General features: G+C 49.6%; 1 protein-coding gene across 11 annotated transcripts in view; it reads left to right on the forward strand.

Moving 5' to 3' along the window:
• LOC111844998 (inositol hexakisphosphate and diphosphoinositol-pentakisphosphate kinase 2) overlaps positions 1-19,278 on the forward strand; it is a 28,745-nt gene extending 9,467 nt beyond the window's left edge. For 3 of the 11 annotated variants that reach the window (XM_072717879.1, XM_072717878.1, XM_023814007.2), the window contains exons 9-31: positions 17-138; positions 230-331; positions 551-637; positions 724-799; positions 1,248-1,357; positions 1,901-1,986; positions 2,154-2,279; positions 4,971-5,092; positions 5,179-5,361; positions 5,620-5,761; positions 5,918-6,141; positions 6,231-6,358; positions 6,454-6,568; positions 6,764-6,871; positions 6,967-7,083; positions 7,239-7,379; positions 7,517-7,610; positions 8,330-8,455; positions 10,508-10,570; positions 14,101-14,280; positions 17,117-17,254; positions 17,565-17,678; positions 18,187-19,278. In XM_072717879.1, the coding sequence (XP_072573980.1) occupies positions 17-138; positions 230-331; positions 551-637; positions 724-799; positions 1,248-1,357; positions 1,901-1,986; positions 2,154-2,279; positions 4,971-5,092; positions 5,179-5,361; positions 5,620-5,761; positions 5,918-6,141; positions 6,231-6,358; positions 6,454-6,568; positions 6,764-6,871; positions 6,967-7,083; positions 7,239-7,379; positions 7,517-7,610; positions 8,330-8,455; positions 10,508-10,570; positions 14,101-14,280; positions 17,117-17,254; positions 17,565-17,678; positions 18,187-18,725 (3,243 nt within the window). In that variant the 3' untranslated portion in view covers positions 18,726-19,278. Of the gene's footprint in view, positions 1-16; positions 139-229; positions 332-550; positions 638-723; positions 800-1,247; positions 1,358-1,900; positions 1,987-2,153; positions 2,280-4,970; positions 5,093-5,178; positions 5,362-5,619; positions 5,762-5,917; positions 6,142-6,230; positions 6,359-6,453; positions 6,569-6,763; positions 6,872-6,966; positions 7,084-7,238; positions 7,380-7,516; positions 7,611-8,329; positions 8,456-10,507; positions 10,571-13,340; positions 13,401-14,100; positions 14,281-17,116; positions 17,255-17,564; positions 17,679-18,186 lie in introns of all 11 variants that reach the window. The other 8 variants (XM_072717880.1, XM_072717881.1, XM_072717884.1 and 5 more) reach the window with 8 other exon arrangements.
• The last annotated feature ends 612 nt before the right edge of the window (positions 19,279-19,890 follow it).

A 19,890-nucleotide genomic window follows, 5' to 3' on the forward strand; every position in this document is an offset into this window, starting at 1 on the left:
CTCCGTCCCCACACAGCAAACCGTGTGCGGGTTCGACCTCCTCCGGGCCAATGGACACTCCTTCGTCTGTGACGTCAACGGTTTCAGTTTTGTCAAGAATTCCATGAAGTACTACGACGACTGCGCCAAAATCCTGGGGTTAGGCCTGCCCGCTGCTTCCATTCTCCGTATTCCCCTGAAAACTGTGGTCTTATTGTCGTTCCCCCCCCCCCCCCCCCCCCATTTTAAGGAACATAGTGATGCGGGAGCTGGCTCCCCAGCTCCACATCCCTTGGTCAATCCCGACAGAAGCTGAGGATATTCCCATTGTGCCGACTACGTCAGGAACAATGTGAGAGAACTGCTGCTCTACTGCCCCCTACAGGCGTGTTTGGGGAATTACGCTATCACAACGTGTAAAAGCGTCCTCTCCCTTGAAATAATATATTTTGATTTGTCTGAAAAGCCAACAGTAGTCAGTGTGTCTTTCAAGGGCAGTACAGCTGTCGGCTGTGGTAAAAGGTAACTGCTTGTCAGGGCTGGTAAAGGCTCCATCTGTCTGCTCTGTCAGGATGGAGCTCCGTTGCGTGATCGCTGTCATCCGGCATGGCGATCGAACCCCTAAGCAGAAAATGAAGATGGAAGTGAGGAATCCCATGTGAGTCCCGCCGTCTGCATTCACGTGTAATACGCGCATATATTTCTGCAAATGGTCCTTTTCATTTCTGTTTTTTTTTTCCCCAGGTTTTTTGTTATGTTTGAAAAATATGGCGGCTACAAGACCGGGAAGCTGAAACTCAAAAAACCGAAGCAGTTGCAGGTGGGTACGACTGACGATGCGTGAACATTACAACCCTATTTTTATCTACTGGACGTTTTTATCCAAAGTGTGAATGTTAGGCCATGCAACCTGCGAGTGTAGGCTCAGCATTTCTAAGGGATTAATGTTTTTATGCAGCATTTGTCATGGTGGGAGAAATGACACTTTAACACCCCTGATGGGGTGGTTTCCCACGTGCTGTCAATCACAGTGTCGCCCAATCAGAGCCAATTAAATAACCGACCGGTGGGGTGGGCTGCACCAGGCAGTAATTGGTGCAAAATTATTTGTTAATTAATGAAGTGAGGCTCAGAAACGCACTGTATCAATACCAAATGGTATAAATCACTGATCGCTCCTGAGTAAATAAGATTCTGTCAGTACTGGGCCGCGGTTGACACGTATTACGTTAAAAAGTGCCTCTTTGCCCCTGGGCCCCCTTCCCCAGGAGGTACTGGACATAGCCCGGGAGCTGCTGGCAGAACTGGGACAGCACAACGACTGCGAGATCGAGGAGAAGAAGTCCAAACTAGAGCAGCTGAAAACCGTCCTGGAGATGTGAGCTGCACACTGACGGCCGAGCCAGAAATGGCACCACGTGGCCCCAAGGGGGCGCTCTGCAAGTAGGGCAGCAGGTGGCATGGTTATGGTTCCACGCAGGTCACCGGGCCCTGTCCCAGGAGGATCTTTTATTTTTGTGAGGTGCTTCTCCAGTGAATCGGTCGGGTAAAACCCTCACTGCGTGTTGGGTGACATCCCCCTGGCTCTGCACCAGTTTTTGTGTTGACTTTCGTCACTGATATGCATGACGCGTGTGATTTTGGTCATATGCCAGGCTAGTCATTCAGGCTACTGTGTCGGTGCATTTCAGTGGGATCTAGCTGACGGATGTCAGTCACCCCACTGTGACCGTACCGTTGGTATCACTGTTAGGGCTAAGATTTAAACTCTTAAAAAACTTGTGCTGTGGCAGAGACCTCATTCCCCTCTGCTGTGTCCCCTTTCATAGTCCGTTGTAAGGACACCTCCGGAAGGTCATTGGCACACGTGTACTAAGGACACCTTCAGATCTTCAGACTTTTTTTGTCGTCTTCTCTGCAGGTACGGCCATTTCTCAGGAATAAACAGGAAAGTGCAGCTCACCTACCTTCCCCACGGCCAGCCCAAGACCTCCAGCGAGGAGGAAGGTGACGTGTCACAGTGTTCAGTCAGACCCTTGTGTTTTGACAGCTTGCTGCGCATTTAAATGCGTCTGTTGTATGGAATATTAACTTAATGTGTCATAATCGCTCCTTTAGAAATTCAGCGTGCGTCTCTCTGCCTGTCTGAGTCTGCCCCTCCGTCTTTCACCCAGACACGAGGAAGGACGGACCCTCTCTTCTCCTGGTGCTGAAGTGGGGGGGGGAGCTGACCCCCACGGGACGGGTACAGGCTGAAGAACTGGGCCGGGCCTTCCGCTGCATGTACCCGGGGGGCCAAGGTATGGGCATAGATGGCACACTCTCATGCCACATACGTGCGCTGTGTAGTCATGGTTAATGTGTGGGGACAGGGTCACTGCCCCCGCCGTCTCCTGGGAGACGCGTAGGTGCTCAGAGTGTGAGGGAGGGAGGAGGGATTAAGAGGAGGTCAAAGGTCAGCAGCTAAAACGAGCCGCGGTAATTCTGTCTCGCTGACGTGTCAGATTAGCCTGAGTGAGCCCCTCTCAGTGGGCTCTCCTGTGTGTTACTGCCTTATCAGACCTGTCAGATAGGTCAAGATAAAAGCATTGTGTTTACCACAAGTGTGCATTTCCTTCCCACCCTCAAACTAATACCTCTATAAGATATTAATTGTCAGTTCAGCAAGTTCATATGTTTGAGTTTTATGGCTGTTTCAATGACCAGAAACCTGAAAGTATGTAGTCTCTGAATATGGAGCATACTGTATTTAGGGCCCTTAAGAATACGTAAATTTAATCTGTCCTGACTCGGGGAAAAGGGCCGTTCTCTTTAAAAGCTGACTTGCACTTCGGTTTTTTTCATTAACTTTTTTTTTTTATTGTGGTCATTAGGGGCTCAATGCACAAAACAGTGTTGAATTTAATGGTTATTAAAATCCTTAATAAGCTGTGTAATAAAATTACCATACATAGTAGTGCATTTTATAATCATGAGGGGATTGCACACAGTTATCTAGATTGCATTCTTACATTCTGGAGCGGTGTATTCCACAGTGTGTTAAGCTTAGGGGTCTGTGGTCACAGCCGGGAGGTTGTGGGTTCAAATCCCATGGCTGGCAAAGGTCTTAAGCCCAGTTGGACCAGGGATAGTGGCTGACCTGCTCTATTGTGTTAATGTGTAACCAACGTGTCCAAAGTTCTGAGGTGCTATATGCTATTGTAGATAAGTTCTTGCCATTCATGCTAAATTAAATAATCTGTATAACCATGCTGATATTGGCCATAATTAATACTGCTCAGTCCTCAGTGTTAAATTCTGCAGTTTTCCTAGCAGCGCTTGGCCCAGAATGCTGTGGGGCTGTAGTGGGTTCGTTATGGCTGTTAGTTATGGCCGTTCCTGTTCCATTCCCTGTTAATTTGCCTCCTCTCTCCTCATCCCTTTTAACCCCGTTGACTAGCTGGTAGCTCTCGGCCCCTTGGCTGCGAGTCCCCTGTTGATTTTGGTAAGGCGGGATTAGGGCTGCCTCTCCGTTGGGATTTAGTGTCGACCCCACGCACCCCTCCATCTCCCGCTAAATCCTCGCCGGCCTTCATACATCCTTTCTGGCAGATTGCAAAGGTTGTAGGAGGATAACCGTGCAGACAGTGACAGAAACCACCGGTACCTTCCTATTATCAGGTCACTATGGCAGTGTTTCCCAGTCCGGTCCTTGGGGACCCACAGACAGTCCACATTTTTGCTCCCTCCCAGCTCCCGAGGAAAACCGTGGACTGTCTGCGGGTCCCGAAGACCAGATTGGGAAACACTGCACTGTGGCCTGGGGGCTGTGGCCTGAGCCTGGGGGCTGTGTGCATCCCATGGGCTGAGGTCACGGGTCTTTGGGCCACAGGCCAGTGGTGGTGCCACTGAGGCGACTGGCGTTTGTGTGCAGCAGCGACCAACCGCAGTATAAACGAGTCGACGGCGCTACTGGCTGGAGCTGAGGAATGTAATTAACGTCTTTCTGTGCCTCTCTGTACTTTAACACTGTGAAAGGTAGAGACACTAAGAGGTTAATGGGTTTAAAGAGAGCAGCCCCAGCTGGTGTTGCATCAGAACGCTGAGATTCAAATAATGTTGCTTTTTTTGGGCGTGCGATTTATCTCGGAGGCATCCTGTGGCTTTTGGGTCGGTTTTTCTGAACCGAGGAAATGCTGATTCTGGCCGGCAGAGAAACAGGATTAGCTTTAGCCTCCTTTCTGCTTGATGATGGCTGCCTGAAGCTCGGGCTGGTGGCACGGATGCTGTCATGCTGTCTCATGGCATCGACCGTGCTTGGGTCCATCCTCCAGTCGCCGCAGCTGCCCCCTGCTTCCCTCCATCTCACTGTGGGGCTGTTTTGGATGAGCACTTCCCTTTCAGTACTGCCCGGTGGCGTGCACTCCCATGACGCTGACGCCTCGTACCCGTGACCCTTGGACCCTTTGCTCGACTCCCTTTGCTCGCCGTCATTCTGGCCCAGCTCCCCTACGCTTGCTGGCCACTCCGAAGCGCTTTGGCTGCCCCTGACTGCCCCCTGGTGGTTGTCCGCTGCGCTGAACGACACGCTATGGGGTATCATCCCTCCAAACAGACTCCGCCCTCCTTAAGTGATTGCATTCGCATGTGTAATCGTGAACATCTGACTTGGTACATGAATCTGGTTTATAATTCCTGTTAAAATCGAGGCAATGAGATAAAGGCACTGTGGCAATTAAGTGCTTTATATATGAAGAGAATGTGGTTGTATTACCATTGTCTCTGGTCGGGTTTAAAGTGGCACTCCTCCTTAAAACAAATGTACCCTTTCCAGTCAGCCTGGTTATCTGCAGGAGACTGCTTCTGTTACGGAGGTCAGTGGTGGTTCAGCACCCGGAGGGGTGGGTCTGCGTACATATCAGTGACGTGAGGCTGCAGTGTAGAGCAGCATCAGTCGCCCTGTTTAGGGTGGTGTATGATGATGATGATGATGATGCATGCTGCCCCCCCAGGGGACTATGCCGGCTTTCCCGGCTGCGGTCTGCTCCGGCTGCACAGCACATACCGGCACGACCTGAAGATCTACGCCTCGGACGAGGGCCGCGTGCAGATGACGGCGGCCGCCTTTGCCAAGGTGACCAGGAAGATCCCGTTTCTATAAAAGTCGCCATATTGGAAAGGGATCCCTCATTAACGGCGGGTGCTGTCTGCACATTCCAGGGTCTGCTGGCCCTGGAGGGGGAGCTGACACCCATCCTGGTGCAGATGGTGAAGAGCGCCAACATGAACGGGCTCCTGGACAGCGACAGCGACTCGCTGACGGGCTGCCAGCACCGCGTGAAAGCTCGCCTGCACGAGATCATGCAGAAGGACCAGGACTTTGGCGAGGAGGACTTTGACAAGGTGGCTCACGCTCACCTCCTTGTCCTCTGTTTATAGTTAAAATTTTTTTTTGTTTTGTTTTATATTTTCAATTCTTTATTTCAGTTCATGAAAATGTTGTCTTCGGATTTTAGTTTTCATTTAACGATAATCCTGATTGCAAGATAATCAGGTGGTGAAAAGATTGACATTTTAGGCAAGTCCCCTGTTTCCCGTGGCAAATCGGTGTCCTTCAGCAGCTCGTGCTGATCGTGGCGTTTTTTTCCCTTCTCCTCCCAGCTGGCTCCCACTGCCAGTCCTTCTCTGGTGAGTTCGATGAAGGTCGTGGCGAACCCAGTGAAGACCTGCGACCAAGTCTACGCCCTCATTCAGAGTCTGACCTCGCAGATCCGCAGGAGGCTGGAAGACCCCAAATCAGCAGGTATGTCTGTTTTTAGCTTCATCTGGCCACTATTTGCCCCAATTCACGCCTCCTTTTGAATCTGGAGCACTGTTCAGTGGCTCAGATGGAGTAGACTTTTTAACCGGCCTGACAGTCCTCTACCTCTTCCTCTACCACTGCCAACCCCTCCCAAAGACCTGCAGCTCTACCACAGCGAGTCCCTGGAACTGATGCTCCAGCGCTGGTCCAAACTGGAGCGGGACTTCCGCATGAAGAATGGGCGGTATGACATCAGCAAGATCCCGGACATCTATGACTGCATTAAGTATGACGTGCAGCACAACGCTTCCCTGGGCCTGGAGGACACGCAGGACCTCTTCCGGCTGTCCCGGGCCTTGGCGGACATCGTCATCCCACAGGTCTGGACGTTCACCCAGTTCCCGAGCATCACAGTGACTCATTGACCCTAGTCCCCTCCCCCAGCTCACCAGCCCGTCCTCGTTTCTAGGAGTATGGCATCAATAAAGTAGAAAAGCTGGACATTGCTTATGCTTACTGCCTCCCGCTGGTTAAGAAGATCCAGCTGGACCTGCAGAGGACTCACGAGGACGAGTCCGTCAACAAGTTGCACCCTTTGTGAGTGTTATATGCCAGTCCAACAGCAGATTCTTCAGAGGATTCCAGGGTTCCTCCGCTCTCTTTTGACCTTTTATTTTTCTTTTGGGTTTCAGGTACTCCCGTGGCGTGATGTCCCCGGGACGCCACGTCCGGACGCGGCTCTACTTCACCAGCGAGAGTCACGTACACTCCTTGCTCAGTATCTTCCGCTACGGAGGCCTGCTCGATGTAAGTTCTCGCCCGTCGAGGAGACGCCGTGCCCACGTCACCCCAGAGCAGTTTACCCCTGAGGGCGAGGTTGTGTCCTTCAACGTGGCATTTTCCCTTGGTGTCCCCCGGTGCCTTCATCCAAAATTTTACCACTCTAGTTGGTATTGTTCCCGTGTGGTTCACGTGGCCCTGCTGTTTGTTTCTGGGAGACAGGAGGAGAAGGACCAGCAGTGGAAGCGTGCTATGGACTACCTCGGTGCCGTCACAGAGCTCAACTACATGACCCAGATCGTCATCATGTTGTATGAAGACAACAACAAGGTCAGCCTTGTTCCCCTCCGAACGCATTCCTGAGGAGATCACAGCACCAACCTGTGGTCACATCTGCACGTGTGTGTTTGTGCGTGTCTGGTCAGGACCCTTCGTCTGAGGACCGTTTTCATGTGGAGCTTCACTTCAGCCCTGGGGTGAAGGGCTGTGATGACGAGCAGAAAGCTCCCCTGGGCTTTGGCTTCCGTCCAGCTTCCTCCGAGGTGAGTCGTGCTTCCTTCTGGTCTTGGTTCGGATCGGCTCTTCAGGTGTCTTCCTGCTTATGATTCGACCTCATACAGCAGGGCTGGCCGCCGTTGGGTCGTCGCCGTCGTCGTCGTCATCTTGACCACATGTTGCCTTCTAACTTTCTGCCCAGAACGAGGAGAAGCAGCCAGACCCGGGGAGCCTGGAAGACCTGTCGCAGTCCGAGCCGGACCAGGCCGCACCACTCACTGAGCCCGTGAGCGTCCTGAGACGGTCCCCGCTGATCCGTAACCGGAAGACCGGCTCCATGGAGGTGCACGCTCGTGGCCTCTATCGGGCCTGCATGGCGACTCCATGTTCCACCTTATTTAGCTCGGCACTGTTGGGTTGGACTCGCGTTCCTGTCGGTCCTGCAGTAACTGCTACATCTGAGATTGTCTGTCACTGTAGGTGCTGTCTGAGACCACGTCCACCAAGATGGGGACATATCGCCTCTTTCCGTCTTACAGCCGCCAGTCCCCAGAGATGAAACAGAGTGGATTAGGTCAGTGTCATGTGACCCATCCCATTCATGCTCCCCTTCCCCCACTGCTGTTTACAGCTCCTCCAAGGATCTGGAATAATCTTCTTCTGATGGCTTTATCACTCACATTATTCAGTCCAGTGTCCTCTGTAGGTTACGGCCTGCGTCAGCAAACCTGTCTAATATTCAGCGAGCGACTGTCCAAACACTCTCCGTCTCTGGCTTTCAGGCAACAGCTGCACATCAGCACTTTTGGTTTATCGTTGTAATAAATATTATCTTAAAAAAAAAAAAAAAAAAAAAAAAACGCATGACCTTGCAGGATCTGTCCCTTCAGTATCACCCTGGCAACTTCGCTGGATTAACAGCCTAGTCTCCAGCGACCATGACGGTTATAACTTATCGTAAAAGAATTTTTAACCACTTGGCACATTGTTCTTAAAAAAAAAAAAAAAAAAAAAAATGCTGCAAGCTTCATTGTCTTAAGGTGTTATTAAGGATCATGAAGTGACATTTTGAATAATTTGCACTTATCGGGTGAGGAGGATTTTAAAAAAATATATATATATTCCTTTGCTGTTAGCTCCCCGGTGCTGGTGTGACCTTTGGATCAGGCTCTCCGTTGGGTCCACGTGACCTTAGGGTGGTTCATTACTGTGATTGAAGGCCTGTTATGTTATGTGGGCTAATTCCTACTTTATTCCCCCCCCCCCATCTTACCTGGTGGGTTTCCTACACAGGCTCTCAGTGTGCAGGACTTTTCAGCACCACAGTCCTGGGGGGCTCTTCTAGTGCCCCAAACCTACAGGACTATGCTCGTACACACCGCAAAAAATTCTCCGCCGGCAGTCTGTCCTATAAAGACGGTATGTTCCACCTTTGTATTTGTTTGTTTTTGTTTGTTTTTTAAAGTCCCCACACGGTTAAGTAGTGAGGAACGGTCACGCTAGATTGATCTCATTAAGCTGGACTCGTTACTCTGGGATCTGAGTAGAGATTCAACAGAGAGGCTCTAGTAGATGATGGACTTGTCCTACAACTTCTCAGGCAGATACACGTACGGAGCCGTCGTGATGTTTCCCACTGACCTCTTCATTGTGCATTCTGGGGACGTCCCATCAAATGAGTGCAGTTAAACCGAACGGCATCTCCCCACTGTGTCAAAAAGCCACATATGTTCAACCTAAACCCTAACCTTCTCATAATGTGTCTTCATTACAGACTCTTGTCTTGCATGGAAATATGGGTTCCTTACACACTTTTTTCCACCTTTTGCTGCCTTTTCATATCATGTACGTGTGTATATACATGTTGTGCTGCAAATGTTTGGAGTTTTTAGTCATGCAAATAGAAATGAATGGCAGTCGATTCCTTGGACCTTTTTCTATGTTTTTCTTGTTTTTAGAATGAATAAAATAATTATTAGGAAATAGCTAAATGTTGTTATAGAGGGGTGGTTCAGCTTGCGAGTCTCTTCTAGAATGTTCCTCTTTCAGCATTAAGAGGTTCCAGTGAGCTAAAAAGTAAATATGTAGTACAACCACTAGGGGGAGTCTTAGTTGTTTGTTTTTTTTGTACAAAGACATGCATTAATGGGTAGTAAGACTGCAGTAAGACATTGAAAATATTACATTTTAATAAACAGATCATATTTAGCTTTTTACCTGTACATTCTTTCAAATTGTCTTTTCCATTACAATAAAGAGGACTGTAAGAGATGAACCACGACCCTGTCCAGGAGGAGTGCTGTAAAGATGCAGGGAGATTGTAAAATGTAATTGAATTTCTGTCTATTTGACAAATATGTAATCATTGTACCAAATTATTTAAACTGTCTTACACAAGCTTGTCATTTATGCATGAATGGCCAGCATTTGCTTTGGTACCGTCTGTTGCTCGGCTGGCATACAGCAGTTGGGGTTATTGGCAGTGTGTGACCGCTAGGTGTCAGTGTTGCATCCATAAAGATGCTTCCATTACGGCTGCCATTTTATTGAAGGTCTTGTTCTGTCTTGTATCCACGGGCTGTTATCTGAAACATTTTATATTTAGTTATTCCTCTGCATTTCATTCAATCTCCTCCCATGGTTCCCTTTTTGTTTTGTCATCTTTTAGGAAATGTCAAATTTCAGCCCCAGATCGTGGTTCTTCTTTAAAAGCACGTGGGCGAGCTTCCTGTCTCAGGGGAGATTCTCGGGGCTGTACCTCCCCTCTGACTGATGACTTGTTTTTGGCATCTTTGCCTCTGTGTGCTGCATGTGTGAGAACGGGAAGGAATACCAGAGACAGCTCATAAGTGTTAGGAAATCTCACTGCCTCCATCCCAGGTGGCCCTTAAACTTGGTGGTCATCAAGGAGACAGACCTCAGTGATTGTAAAGGTGTCTGGGGCAGCAGGGAGGTTGGGAATGACAGCTGGCGAACATGTGATTTGATGTCTGTCTCTTCAGATCTGCTTGGGACAGAAAACGTTGAAGGAAGAATGATGTAGGACAGATGTGCCCTTGATTGTGCTTGTTGTTGGTTCTGCAGTAGATTAAGCAGCAATGGTCGCATTTACAAATTTAGGACAGGTTGGAGAGGTTTTGCCAGAGTGGATGCACTGATGTCCCAAGATCTGTTAATGAATCCTGTATGTCTCCATGCAAGTATATAAACTCCATTCCATGAAATAGTGCACTGTTAGTGTGACTGGTGACAGCCCATAACAAGCCACCTGACATAGTGTGATGCCATCACTCTCCATTCTCCCTTCCTTGTTTCCCACATCACTCAGATCACAGATTAAAGGTTTGTCATCCTCCTCTGCTTGCCAGCCCTGTCGCCTATGGTGACCAAGCACCCCCCCCCCCCCCCCCCCCCCCAGCTGGTTTGCAGTGACAGAGATGGTAACCCTAGTGACCTTTTTTATTTCCTCAGACTTCTTGTCTATGCCGGCAGTAAAGCGATTTTCTGTGTCATATGCAAAGCATCCGACTAATGGTACGTCTGCCTCTTTCAAGTATATTTTCCACTCTCTGCCCTCCCCTGTCTTGCATGTCACTGGGAAAAACATTTTCTATCCCACCCCCACCCTGGTCCTCGGTATATCATCTACACGTGTCCCCATCCGATGCTCTGCCAGTCGCACCCACTCTATCCCTCTGCCTGCTCGCTCAGATTATCACCCTAACCACCCTCATCACTTCCTGTGAGTAACTTCCTGCATAAATCTGTCACTTTCACCCAGTGATTTCAAGTTTTCTTAATGGACAAACATATGTTTTGTACCATCGATGTGCCAGATGTTGCGTTCCCGCCATTTCTTGACAGACACACCAATAACTCTTCCCCCATTAATTTTGGCTTTAGGTCCAGGCTGGTCCAATGCATCCCGTATCCTACTAATGAGATATTAATTGCAAACTGCTGGCCTTTATGGATTATATCTGTAGAATGCGTGGTAATCTCGTTAAAATGCAAACAAAGGATTTTCTTGAAAGAAGCTGTTGTTTGAATCTATTTTTTTTTTCTTTGGTTCATTACTGTCCAAACACACGTATTCAGTCATTGCTAATGGGGAAAGGGTTTGACTCTCATGTTTCATAACTCACGTTCCATTTTGTTTGATTAATCATTTTATTTTTTTCAATGAATACCGTTGGGGTGTTTGTCTGTTTTAGTGTTTGTGAAAGGTGAGAGCTGTATTGTGAAAGCTGGGTAATTTGTGCAGCGCGGGGGTGCTATGCCTAGATCAGCAGGCCCCTCCGGTACATATGTGATGCCAGAGATTCCGGATCCTTCCTTTGACTGGTAGCCAGGAACGTGGCTGCTGGAAACGGCAAGGAACAAACGCTTCTGAATTCGCGTTAGCGTTGGTTGGAAAAGTCTGGCTTTGCTGAGGAGTGATGATGGTGATAATGGCCGATCTGTTACTAGAACCTTCCGAATCGAGAAGTTAGGCTGGAATGTGAAGAGGTGATCGGTGTAGATGACTGAATATGGTTATCAATATAAGGGGCTTTGTTGGCTGTCACACAGAAGTGACAAGTTAGTGCTGTCCTATTTAAAAATGATGCTCTACCGTGAGCGGGTGTATGGTTACTAGACTATATAGACAGTGATTGGGCTTGACCTCTGACCTTCTTGGGGATGTAGAGCCAGACTTTGGTCCCCCAGTGACCACCACCCCTGCCCCATCTTCTCTCTGTCAGTTAGTTCTTCATTTGTGGCCTCCTTGTCCTTGAGAGGTTGACGCTATTTCCCTTTTTTGAGTGTGTGCTGTAGTTTCCACCTAGTCTTTAAAGGTGTTCGGTGTGCCAAGAATCTCGGTCTCGCCAAGAATTATGTTCCTTATTTCAGAAGCGGGGGGATAAAAATGGCTGTTTTTATGGGAGTGACTGTGTGGCATTGAATTATTTGGGATGTATGACTGCAGTGCATTGAAGCCAGTCTGGTAGCTTAAAATTTGAGGAGGAGTTACTACAGAATTACTGGTCACTCTAGTCTGTACAACCCCGTACTTCACAATGTATGATCATAGCCAAATAAAGATTGCAATATTTAAAAAACGTGTTTATTTGTCGTTATCAATGAAATCCTTGTCATGATAATCAATAAAGCTCAAGGTACGTATACCTCAAATTATAATGGGTTGAGGTTATTCAATATCACCTAAAGCTTGAAAAAGACTGATAAATCCACACTGAATATGTATGGAAATTCCTACTGGAAAAGCAGATGAATCACAAAAATACTCAGACTGCAGAATAAAAACTCTTCAATGAGCTGTAAGTCATGGGGGAGAGTCGCATTGGGTTAGCCAGACCCCACCTCGGCCAGCCCAGACCCCCCTCCACAACTCCTTTGTAGTTTCATGCCTTACATATAAGTATTGTTGTACTAAGTTTGACTCGGATTGTCTCCATCTGACTTGGTTTGACTGAACCTCCATGTGCCAGAACCTGTATATGTACATGCATAAGTATAATTTTCTTTGATTTCGTCAATACTTGTATCTACAATGGCCTGTGGTTTCACCCATTTACACAGATAAGATGCTGTGCTGGTACTCAAACATTTATTTCCTGCACTGTATATCAGGGGTAGCCAATCTTATCCACAAAGGGCAGGTTTATGCAGGTTTGTGGGATACCCTGTAGGTCAGCCGTTCAAGCCCCGGTGTGAGGACTCTTCAGCAAATCAGTCCTCTAATTAGTAATCTAATTAAGGAGTTACAGCAAAAACCCGCACAACCGACGGCTCTTTCTGAATAAGACTGGCCACCCTTGCTGTACATGGTGTTTACATTTGAAGTGAAATTTGGTTCTACTGAAAAAGCTTCAAGCTGGTTGATTAAAGCTATTTATGAAAGAGGAGCAGATCCTGCTGGGGGTGGGTGGGTCAGCTATTATGGGCTGTCCATGGGCTCGCTGTGACAGGGCCGCTTCTCCTCATGATGGTTAGGGGTCCCATGGTCCCCAACTGATCCATGATGCATTCTTCATACTGACTCAACATGACCTGCTTGGTGTTGAGCCAAGTTCTCAAGGTTGACGCATCTAAAATGAGCAGACACAGTGGAAACCTCACAGTTCCTCATGGATTTTAAGATGAGTTAACACAAAACATAAAATGCTAAGACTGGAATGGTTTCTTGGCGTTATGTTTTTAACAGTATAACTTTTTCAGTTCGAAGGTGCAGGGGATGCAAGGTTTGTTTAGTTGAGTGCATTGGGTCATTTGAGTTATTTTTCATGTATGTTTGCTCTAGGGACGTGGGATGATGCAGCTGCACTGGATGTAAGCTCAGCTCTGTGTTGGGAGGGAACAGGTAACGGGGAAGGCTGATAGGACCGTGAGCCCAGCGGCCTTCAATGACCATGTGATCGCATGCGTGTGACATCCTCTGCCAGGCGCGTCCCTCTGAGACGGCAATCGATGGGCCGGCATCCCATCGAGGTTCTCCTAATGTCTGAGAAGGGCAGGGGAGGACATTGGGGTGGAAATCTGCACCTTCCAATACGATTGGCCAGCATGCAGGTCGACCGCTCAATTTCTTGAGCGCCCCAAGTCGCGTTGAATCTCACCAGGCTTGTTATGTGTGTGTTGTGGGTTTGCGTGGGTGACCGTCCTGCTTCTAATAGCGTGCCGCGAATCCCGAAGCTCAGTTCAGAGTCTGCCTGTCATATTTGGTCTCTGGTGGATGTGGAGAGTGGAACATTTTGGGTTGCTATTATTTTTGTTTGAGAGTACATGTTGCCCCTGTAAACCTGAGTGTGTGAGATCGGCAAGGGCTAAGGGCTTGCGGATGTTGTTTGAGTGGCACTTCGAAGACATTGAGTGCTGGGCGTGGTGGTAAGGAGGACACCTTTGCCTATGGTTTGGCGGTTAGCTGTTAGCCTAGCGTCACCCCAGCCTGGGAGAGGGAGGCAGGCAGACAGCATTGCAGAGTGACTCCTTGCCCTGTCCGAGTACCGGCACCTTCTCCCTCCTCTGCTCTGTCCTTCCTCGCTCTACCTCTTCTTCCCCAGAGCCCCTGGAGGAGCACCACGTGGCCCAGCTTCTCCGGCGCTTCTCCACAGACCAGCTGCTGGGCCGGCAGCTCTCTCTGGACAGTGCCCTGGCCCACCACCTCCACCAGTGCTCCTACCACCTGCGCCTCTTCCGCAACTGGTTAATCTCCGGCCAGGACACCCTAGATTGCCTCTACGGTCAGCCCTGCAGACCCGCACCCCCTGCCATTTCCCCCACCTCCCTCCTCTTTGCCCCCATCTCTGTGGGGGGGGGCACGTACTGCCTTTGCTGGATTGGCTTTGCGTAGTGCTGTCCTTCTGCATGCCTGCCTGTGCCCTCAAGATAGCCCGTTGAGGAAACTAAGTCATTCATTTAGTTTCGTGTAATCTGGCCATCTTTGTCTATGAATTTTTCATTTTTTTTTTTAATATAAAAAATTGTCCGTTGAGCCTCTTAGAGGGTCTTTGATTCCGTGTGTATGATTGCTTTTTGTCAGCAAGTTAGTAAGTTGGCAGTTGCATGCTGGGTAATACCAGTATCTGTGCCACCTAGACTCTAATGCTGTTAGGTTGCTGTTTGCGAGGCAGAGCTATTTGGACCACTGGTCCAAATAGTATGGGTTTGCGGCTCCTTAGGCTTTAGTTTATATTCTACTTTAAACAAAATGAAAGGCAGAATGAGGCTGTGAGTTGACATGAAATCGAGGTGAGGTTGTGTAACAAACGCCAGCTTGCTAATGCACTGTGAGTGTGGAGGAAGTTCCTGCGATACTGCTGAGGAAAGCGGACTGTTTCCACAGTGTCCAGGCTCGGGGTAAAGCAGACGGAACGATCCTCTGGTTCACAGGGTCAGTGCCTGTGATTTACTAAGAGAGTGCTGCTCTTTAATGGAAAGGTACTGATACCTTAGTTTGGGTTTAAGAGCAACTCCAACAGGATACACGGTATCTGTTGCATGTCAGGGAACAGGTGCGCAGAAAGCGTAGGGGTGGCGCCCAGTAGGGATGGGGCAGTATGGTCCTCATGGAGCCAGACAGAGCTGTGCGGTAAGTGGTGGTTCTGAGCGGGTTCTGGCCCCGGGGCAGCCCAGGCATGTCAGTTACCCCCATGGCAGTCGCTCTTTGGTAACGTCACCCTGAGGGTCCTTCTGGATTCCATGTGGCACAGATTCCTTTAGTCTTTGAACAGACGCCTGTTGAAAGACTTGCTCTGGGCGGGGGCAGCGAGCAGAGCCAAGTCATGCAGGGGGTGGGAAGAAGGAACAGGGACGTATTTTATTTGGGGCAGGGGGCAAGTACTATAGACGGACAGTTTGGCATCAGCACTGGGAAACAAGGAAACCAAACCAGATGATGGGTTGGGGACCCAGGTGAGTTTACCATCATGAAACACTGAGAAGAAAAGGATTAGAACAGGGGTGGCCAATCTTATCCGCAAAGGGCCGGTGTGTATGCAGGTTTTTGGGATAACCTGTAGGTCACCTGTTCAAACCCAGGTGTGAGGACTCTTCAGCCAATCAGTCCTCTAATTGGTGATCTAGTTAGGGAGCTGCAGCAAAAACCCGCATACACACCGGCCCTTTGCGGATATGATTGGCCACCCCTGGGTTAGAAAGTGTCTTATTTAATAGTTAAGAGCAAGGGCTTGCCCTCCCGAGTGAGGGGGTGTGTCAGCTGAGCATGTCATGTGACTAGCTCCACCACCTGAAACCACACTCTTTAGTCTCTCAAGTGCTTCGATCGCTCTCTCTCTCACTCTGTCGCTCTCTCTCTCTTTCCCTCTTTCCCCAGTCTTAATACCCCCTTGTGTTGCTTAGTGCAGTCTCTCTGCTCTGGGTGCCTCTGACACGCTGAGGGCACCAGCGACGGGAAAGCGTGAGCAAGGCCCCCCTGCTGCTGCTGGCCAGTTCGTGTGTCGGAGTCGTACCGAAACCCACGGCTCCTGTTCCTGCTGCGGGAGCGGACAGCACGCCGCCGGTTGTAGCTAGGGGGCCAGGGGGAGGGGCTGATGCTTTGAGGAGCCATGCGCTTGACCTTTGGCTGATGCTGTCTGAGTCCTTCCACCGCGTGAGACAGTCACGCTGAGGGGGCGGAGCTGAAGCTGCTCCTTAATAAAGCATCAGACACTTCCCCCGGATGGTACTGCTACCCTGAAGGAGACATCAAGGCTCAGGAAACCATTAAGTTTAACTGCTTAGTTATATATACAGTAAGAATCGCTCCACGTGGGATGGTGAACAGAGCACGGCGATGGGAAGAAGGCGGGGGGGATTCTGGGTGTCAGTGGATGTGGGCGTAAGGAAACTGTGGGATCTGTATTGGCGCAAGGAGAACTCGCACTGGAAACAGACATCGGGTCTTTGGAAAAGCCGCAGCTGCGTGTGGAAATGCGGCTCTGGGCCTCTGATTCTGTTAGGGGGTAGAGTTAGGCGTTCCCAGTCCACTAGTCGTTATATTCCGGTCTTGTTAGGGACAAACCACAATGTACATTTAGGTTCCATTCTGTCCGTTACCCAGGTTGACATACCTCCTTTTTTGAAACTTGGTCCTTAACTGTGTATGCTGTGCTGGTATGCAGTTTGATTATCTGGTACCTTTGCAACCACTAGCATTTGAAATTAAACCATCTTTTGTTCACAGTTCGTATGGCAAAAGCGCAAGTCTGGACGCTTAACAAATCTTACGCATGTGAGCAGTTCCTTGCCATGGACCCTAGTCTCCAGAATGGCTGGTTTCTGTTTTGAAGCTTTGGTTTGAGGCTCTGGCCCATGAGTTTGTGGATGTGGGATTGGAAGAGGTGCCCGTGATGGCGTGTTCAATGCACGCCGTCGGGTATCGGAACATGCCGGTTTGCTGTGTTTCTGCTTGTGGGTAACATCCGTATGAGGCCGTGGATGTTGAGAGAGAGACTGTGTGTGTGGGGGTGGGGGGGGGCATGCTTGTGGATTTAGGGGTGCCATGTCTGTTAACGGGCCGTGCTGATGGATGTGCAGACTGATGGCTCCTGGGACTGTGGCCTTGCTTCCCTTCCACAGGCTTTGAGGGATGTTCCATGGTGCCATCTATCTACCCACTGGAGACACTGCACAACTCGCTCTCGCTGAAACAGGTGGACCAGTTCCTGACGGCAGTGTGTGAGAGCGGCGGGGAATCCCAGTCCAGGACCACCAGAGGTAGGCGGTCCGGCCCCCCATAAACATGTCAACTGGCACATGCACAACAATGTCTTCACTGTCTGAAGGCAGCTGCACTTTCTGTCAGCCCTTCTGCTTCACGTGGGAAGCTGTTCTTCCTGCCGGATGCTGAGTAGATGGATCGGCGCAAACTGTAATCACTGGTTTCTCCAGGCTCTCCTGAACGTCTACTCTCCTGGAGTAGGATACTAATTGCAGGACTATGGCATTCCAGGCACGGAGCTTCTGCTCGGTGTCTGTCCTGAAGATTCAGGATACCACTGATTTTCAGTTCTGCTGTTCCTCCCAGCTTTCTCCGCCATGTTTGACTCTCAGACTCAGCCGTCGGTGGACGCCTTCATCCCGCAGAGAGTCCTGTCGTCCTCGGCGTCATTGCGCCACCGTTCGGACCGGCCACCCTGGTGTGAGTGACCCGCTTGTGCTAAGGCAGCTGGCGGTTAAGGTCACCTGAGGCAGGACCACACAAACCTGTCTCAGACCGTCTCAAGGTCACTGACGGACCTTGTGGCTTACACCAGGAGGACCTTAATCTCTCGTGAGCGTAGATAAGTACTGACGTCTGGCTGTGGTCACTGTGCGGCAGAAGTAGGGCTCTGTGTTCATCGGCAGCCCTCTCTGTCCCTGAGTAGCCGCTACCTCAGACGGCCTTTCACCGTGGTCATTAGATTTTCCTCATCCTTGAATGTTCAGTTTCTTTTCGGAACGTTAAAAAAAAAAACACAAAAAAACAGGCAGGCTGTCCATGTCATCTCTCTGTGTCTTGCTATTTTTTCCTCCTGCTGCGTGACCCACTTTAGTTCAGGTTGGGGAATGAGACGTTATACTCCAGGCTGTAATCGGAGTGTGTGCAGGTTGGTTTCAGTACCGGCATCCCCAAGCTGTCTAACTGGTTCTGTCCGTCGTCCATACAGACAGCAGTGGCCCATCCAGCACCGTATCCAGCGCAGGCCCGTCATCGCCGACCACTGCCGATACGTCCCCCCGGTTCAGCTTCAGCGACAAGACATCCCTGACTCCTCAGAGCAGCGAGGAGACACAGGGGGGGCAGCAGGGGGGCCACCTGGCCTCGCCCCCCCACCTGCCCAGCAGCCCTCCCCTTGGCACAGATGAAACGAATAAACAGGAAGTGGGGGACCAGGAGACGGGCACCTCCCCCATGACAAACCACCACGGGTGCCAGGAGCTGCTAGAGTCCCCAAGTGAGGCAGCAGATGCCCCTTCCCCCGACTCCCCTTTGGCCGAACTGCTCCCGGGGCACCCTGGGTCCCTCCCTGTCCTGCTGGAACTGCATGAGAGCAGCTCTGAGGCCGGTTCTAGTTCACAAACCCCCATAAGCCCGTATATGGAGGTTGGGGGCGGAGTCTTGGACACGGAGGCAGGGCCAGGGACATGGAAAAACGGCTTGGGACCGACTGTGGAGGTTGGTGGTGCCCAGGCTGCTGAGCCCTAGACCAGCCCCTCCCCTGCCCCTCCTGACTGACATCGCCCCCCCAGTTTCTCCATCTGCCTCCTGTCCCTTAAGCACGCTTTGCTCCACAGTGTCTTAGAAACGTTTCTTTTAAACCCTGAAATGACTGCAGACGTGAATGTGGCAGGCGGGCCGCCGTGTTAGCGGGACACCACCGGTTTGTTGGGTCACCTTAATTTAGCCCATGAGGGCCCCACACCGGCAGCACACTGTAGCCTCGCCCCCAAGCTCCCGCGGGTCCCGCCCATTAACCCCGCGTGTCCCAAACGTGCCGTCTCACTCAGCCATCAGCTTCTGTTTGGCTTCAGTGATGTGGTTCTGTATCATTTCTGGACGAAATGTTTTGTTTTATATATAATTATTATTTTCTTTTGGAATGGCAACAGTTGTAGTTTAACTGTGAACCAGTTTCATAAAGAGGATTTTAAGAAGGTAATCACCAGTGTCTGCCTTTCCTAAATACTCATCGGCCAGAAAGTGCCAATGAGACTTAACAAGCATCTAGAGTCAACTGCTGTACTCCAGTATGTATATATATATATATATATATATAATATAGATATATAGATATATAGATATATATACACACACACACACTTAAATGTACTTTCCTGCCAAAATCATAAAGTGTTATGTACCATTAGTGTAAAGAGATCTATTTTTAATTGCAGGTGAGCTCTGTATGTTGCAAGGTGACATTTTAATGGCTGCAATAGTTTTTAATCTGCACCTCCTCGCTCACCAAGATTATATTTTTGTACCGCAACTCACAGTTTGACGTTGTGATGGCCCACCCAGAAGGGAAGCGAAATCCGTCAGATCTCCTGGCCCGCAGACGTCGGTTGTCACCCTTTTTTGTTTTTGGGAGGGGGGTGGTATTTGATATTGCAGGAGACTTTTTCAAACTCTGTGACCACTATGGCACTGGCGTTTTGTGGTGGGAGCGTACCTGTAGTTTGTGCACTGTACAGCGAGGATGCTAACTTATGAGGCTGCATTTTGTAATTGGGGTTTGTGTGGTGTTTTTCCTGTATAGCACATATGCTGATTTATGTAGGAGAAAATTATTTAATGTCAAATCAAGAGTTATGCTGCTCAGATGTGATCACTGTACATTGCTACGGTCATGAAAAAAGACTATTAAAAA

Source organism: Paramormyrops kingsleyae, chromosome 11 (assembly GCF_048594095.1).
Source record: "Paramormyrops kingsleyae isolate MSU_618 chromosome 11, PKINGS_0.4, whole genome shotgun sequence".
NCBI classification, from domain to species: Eukaryota; Metazoa; Chordata; class Actinopteri; order Osteoglossiformes; family Mormyridae; genus Paramormyrops; species Paramormyrops kingsleyae.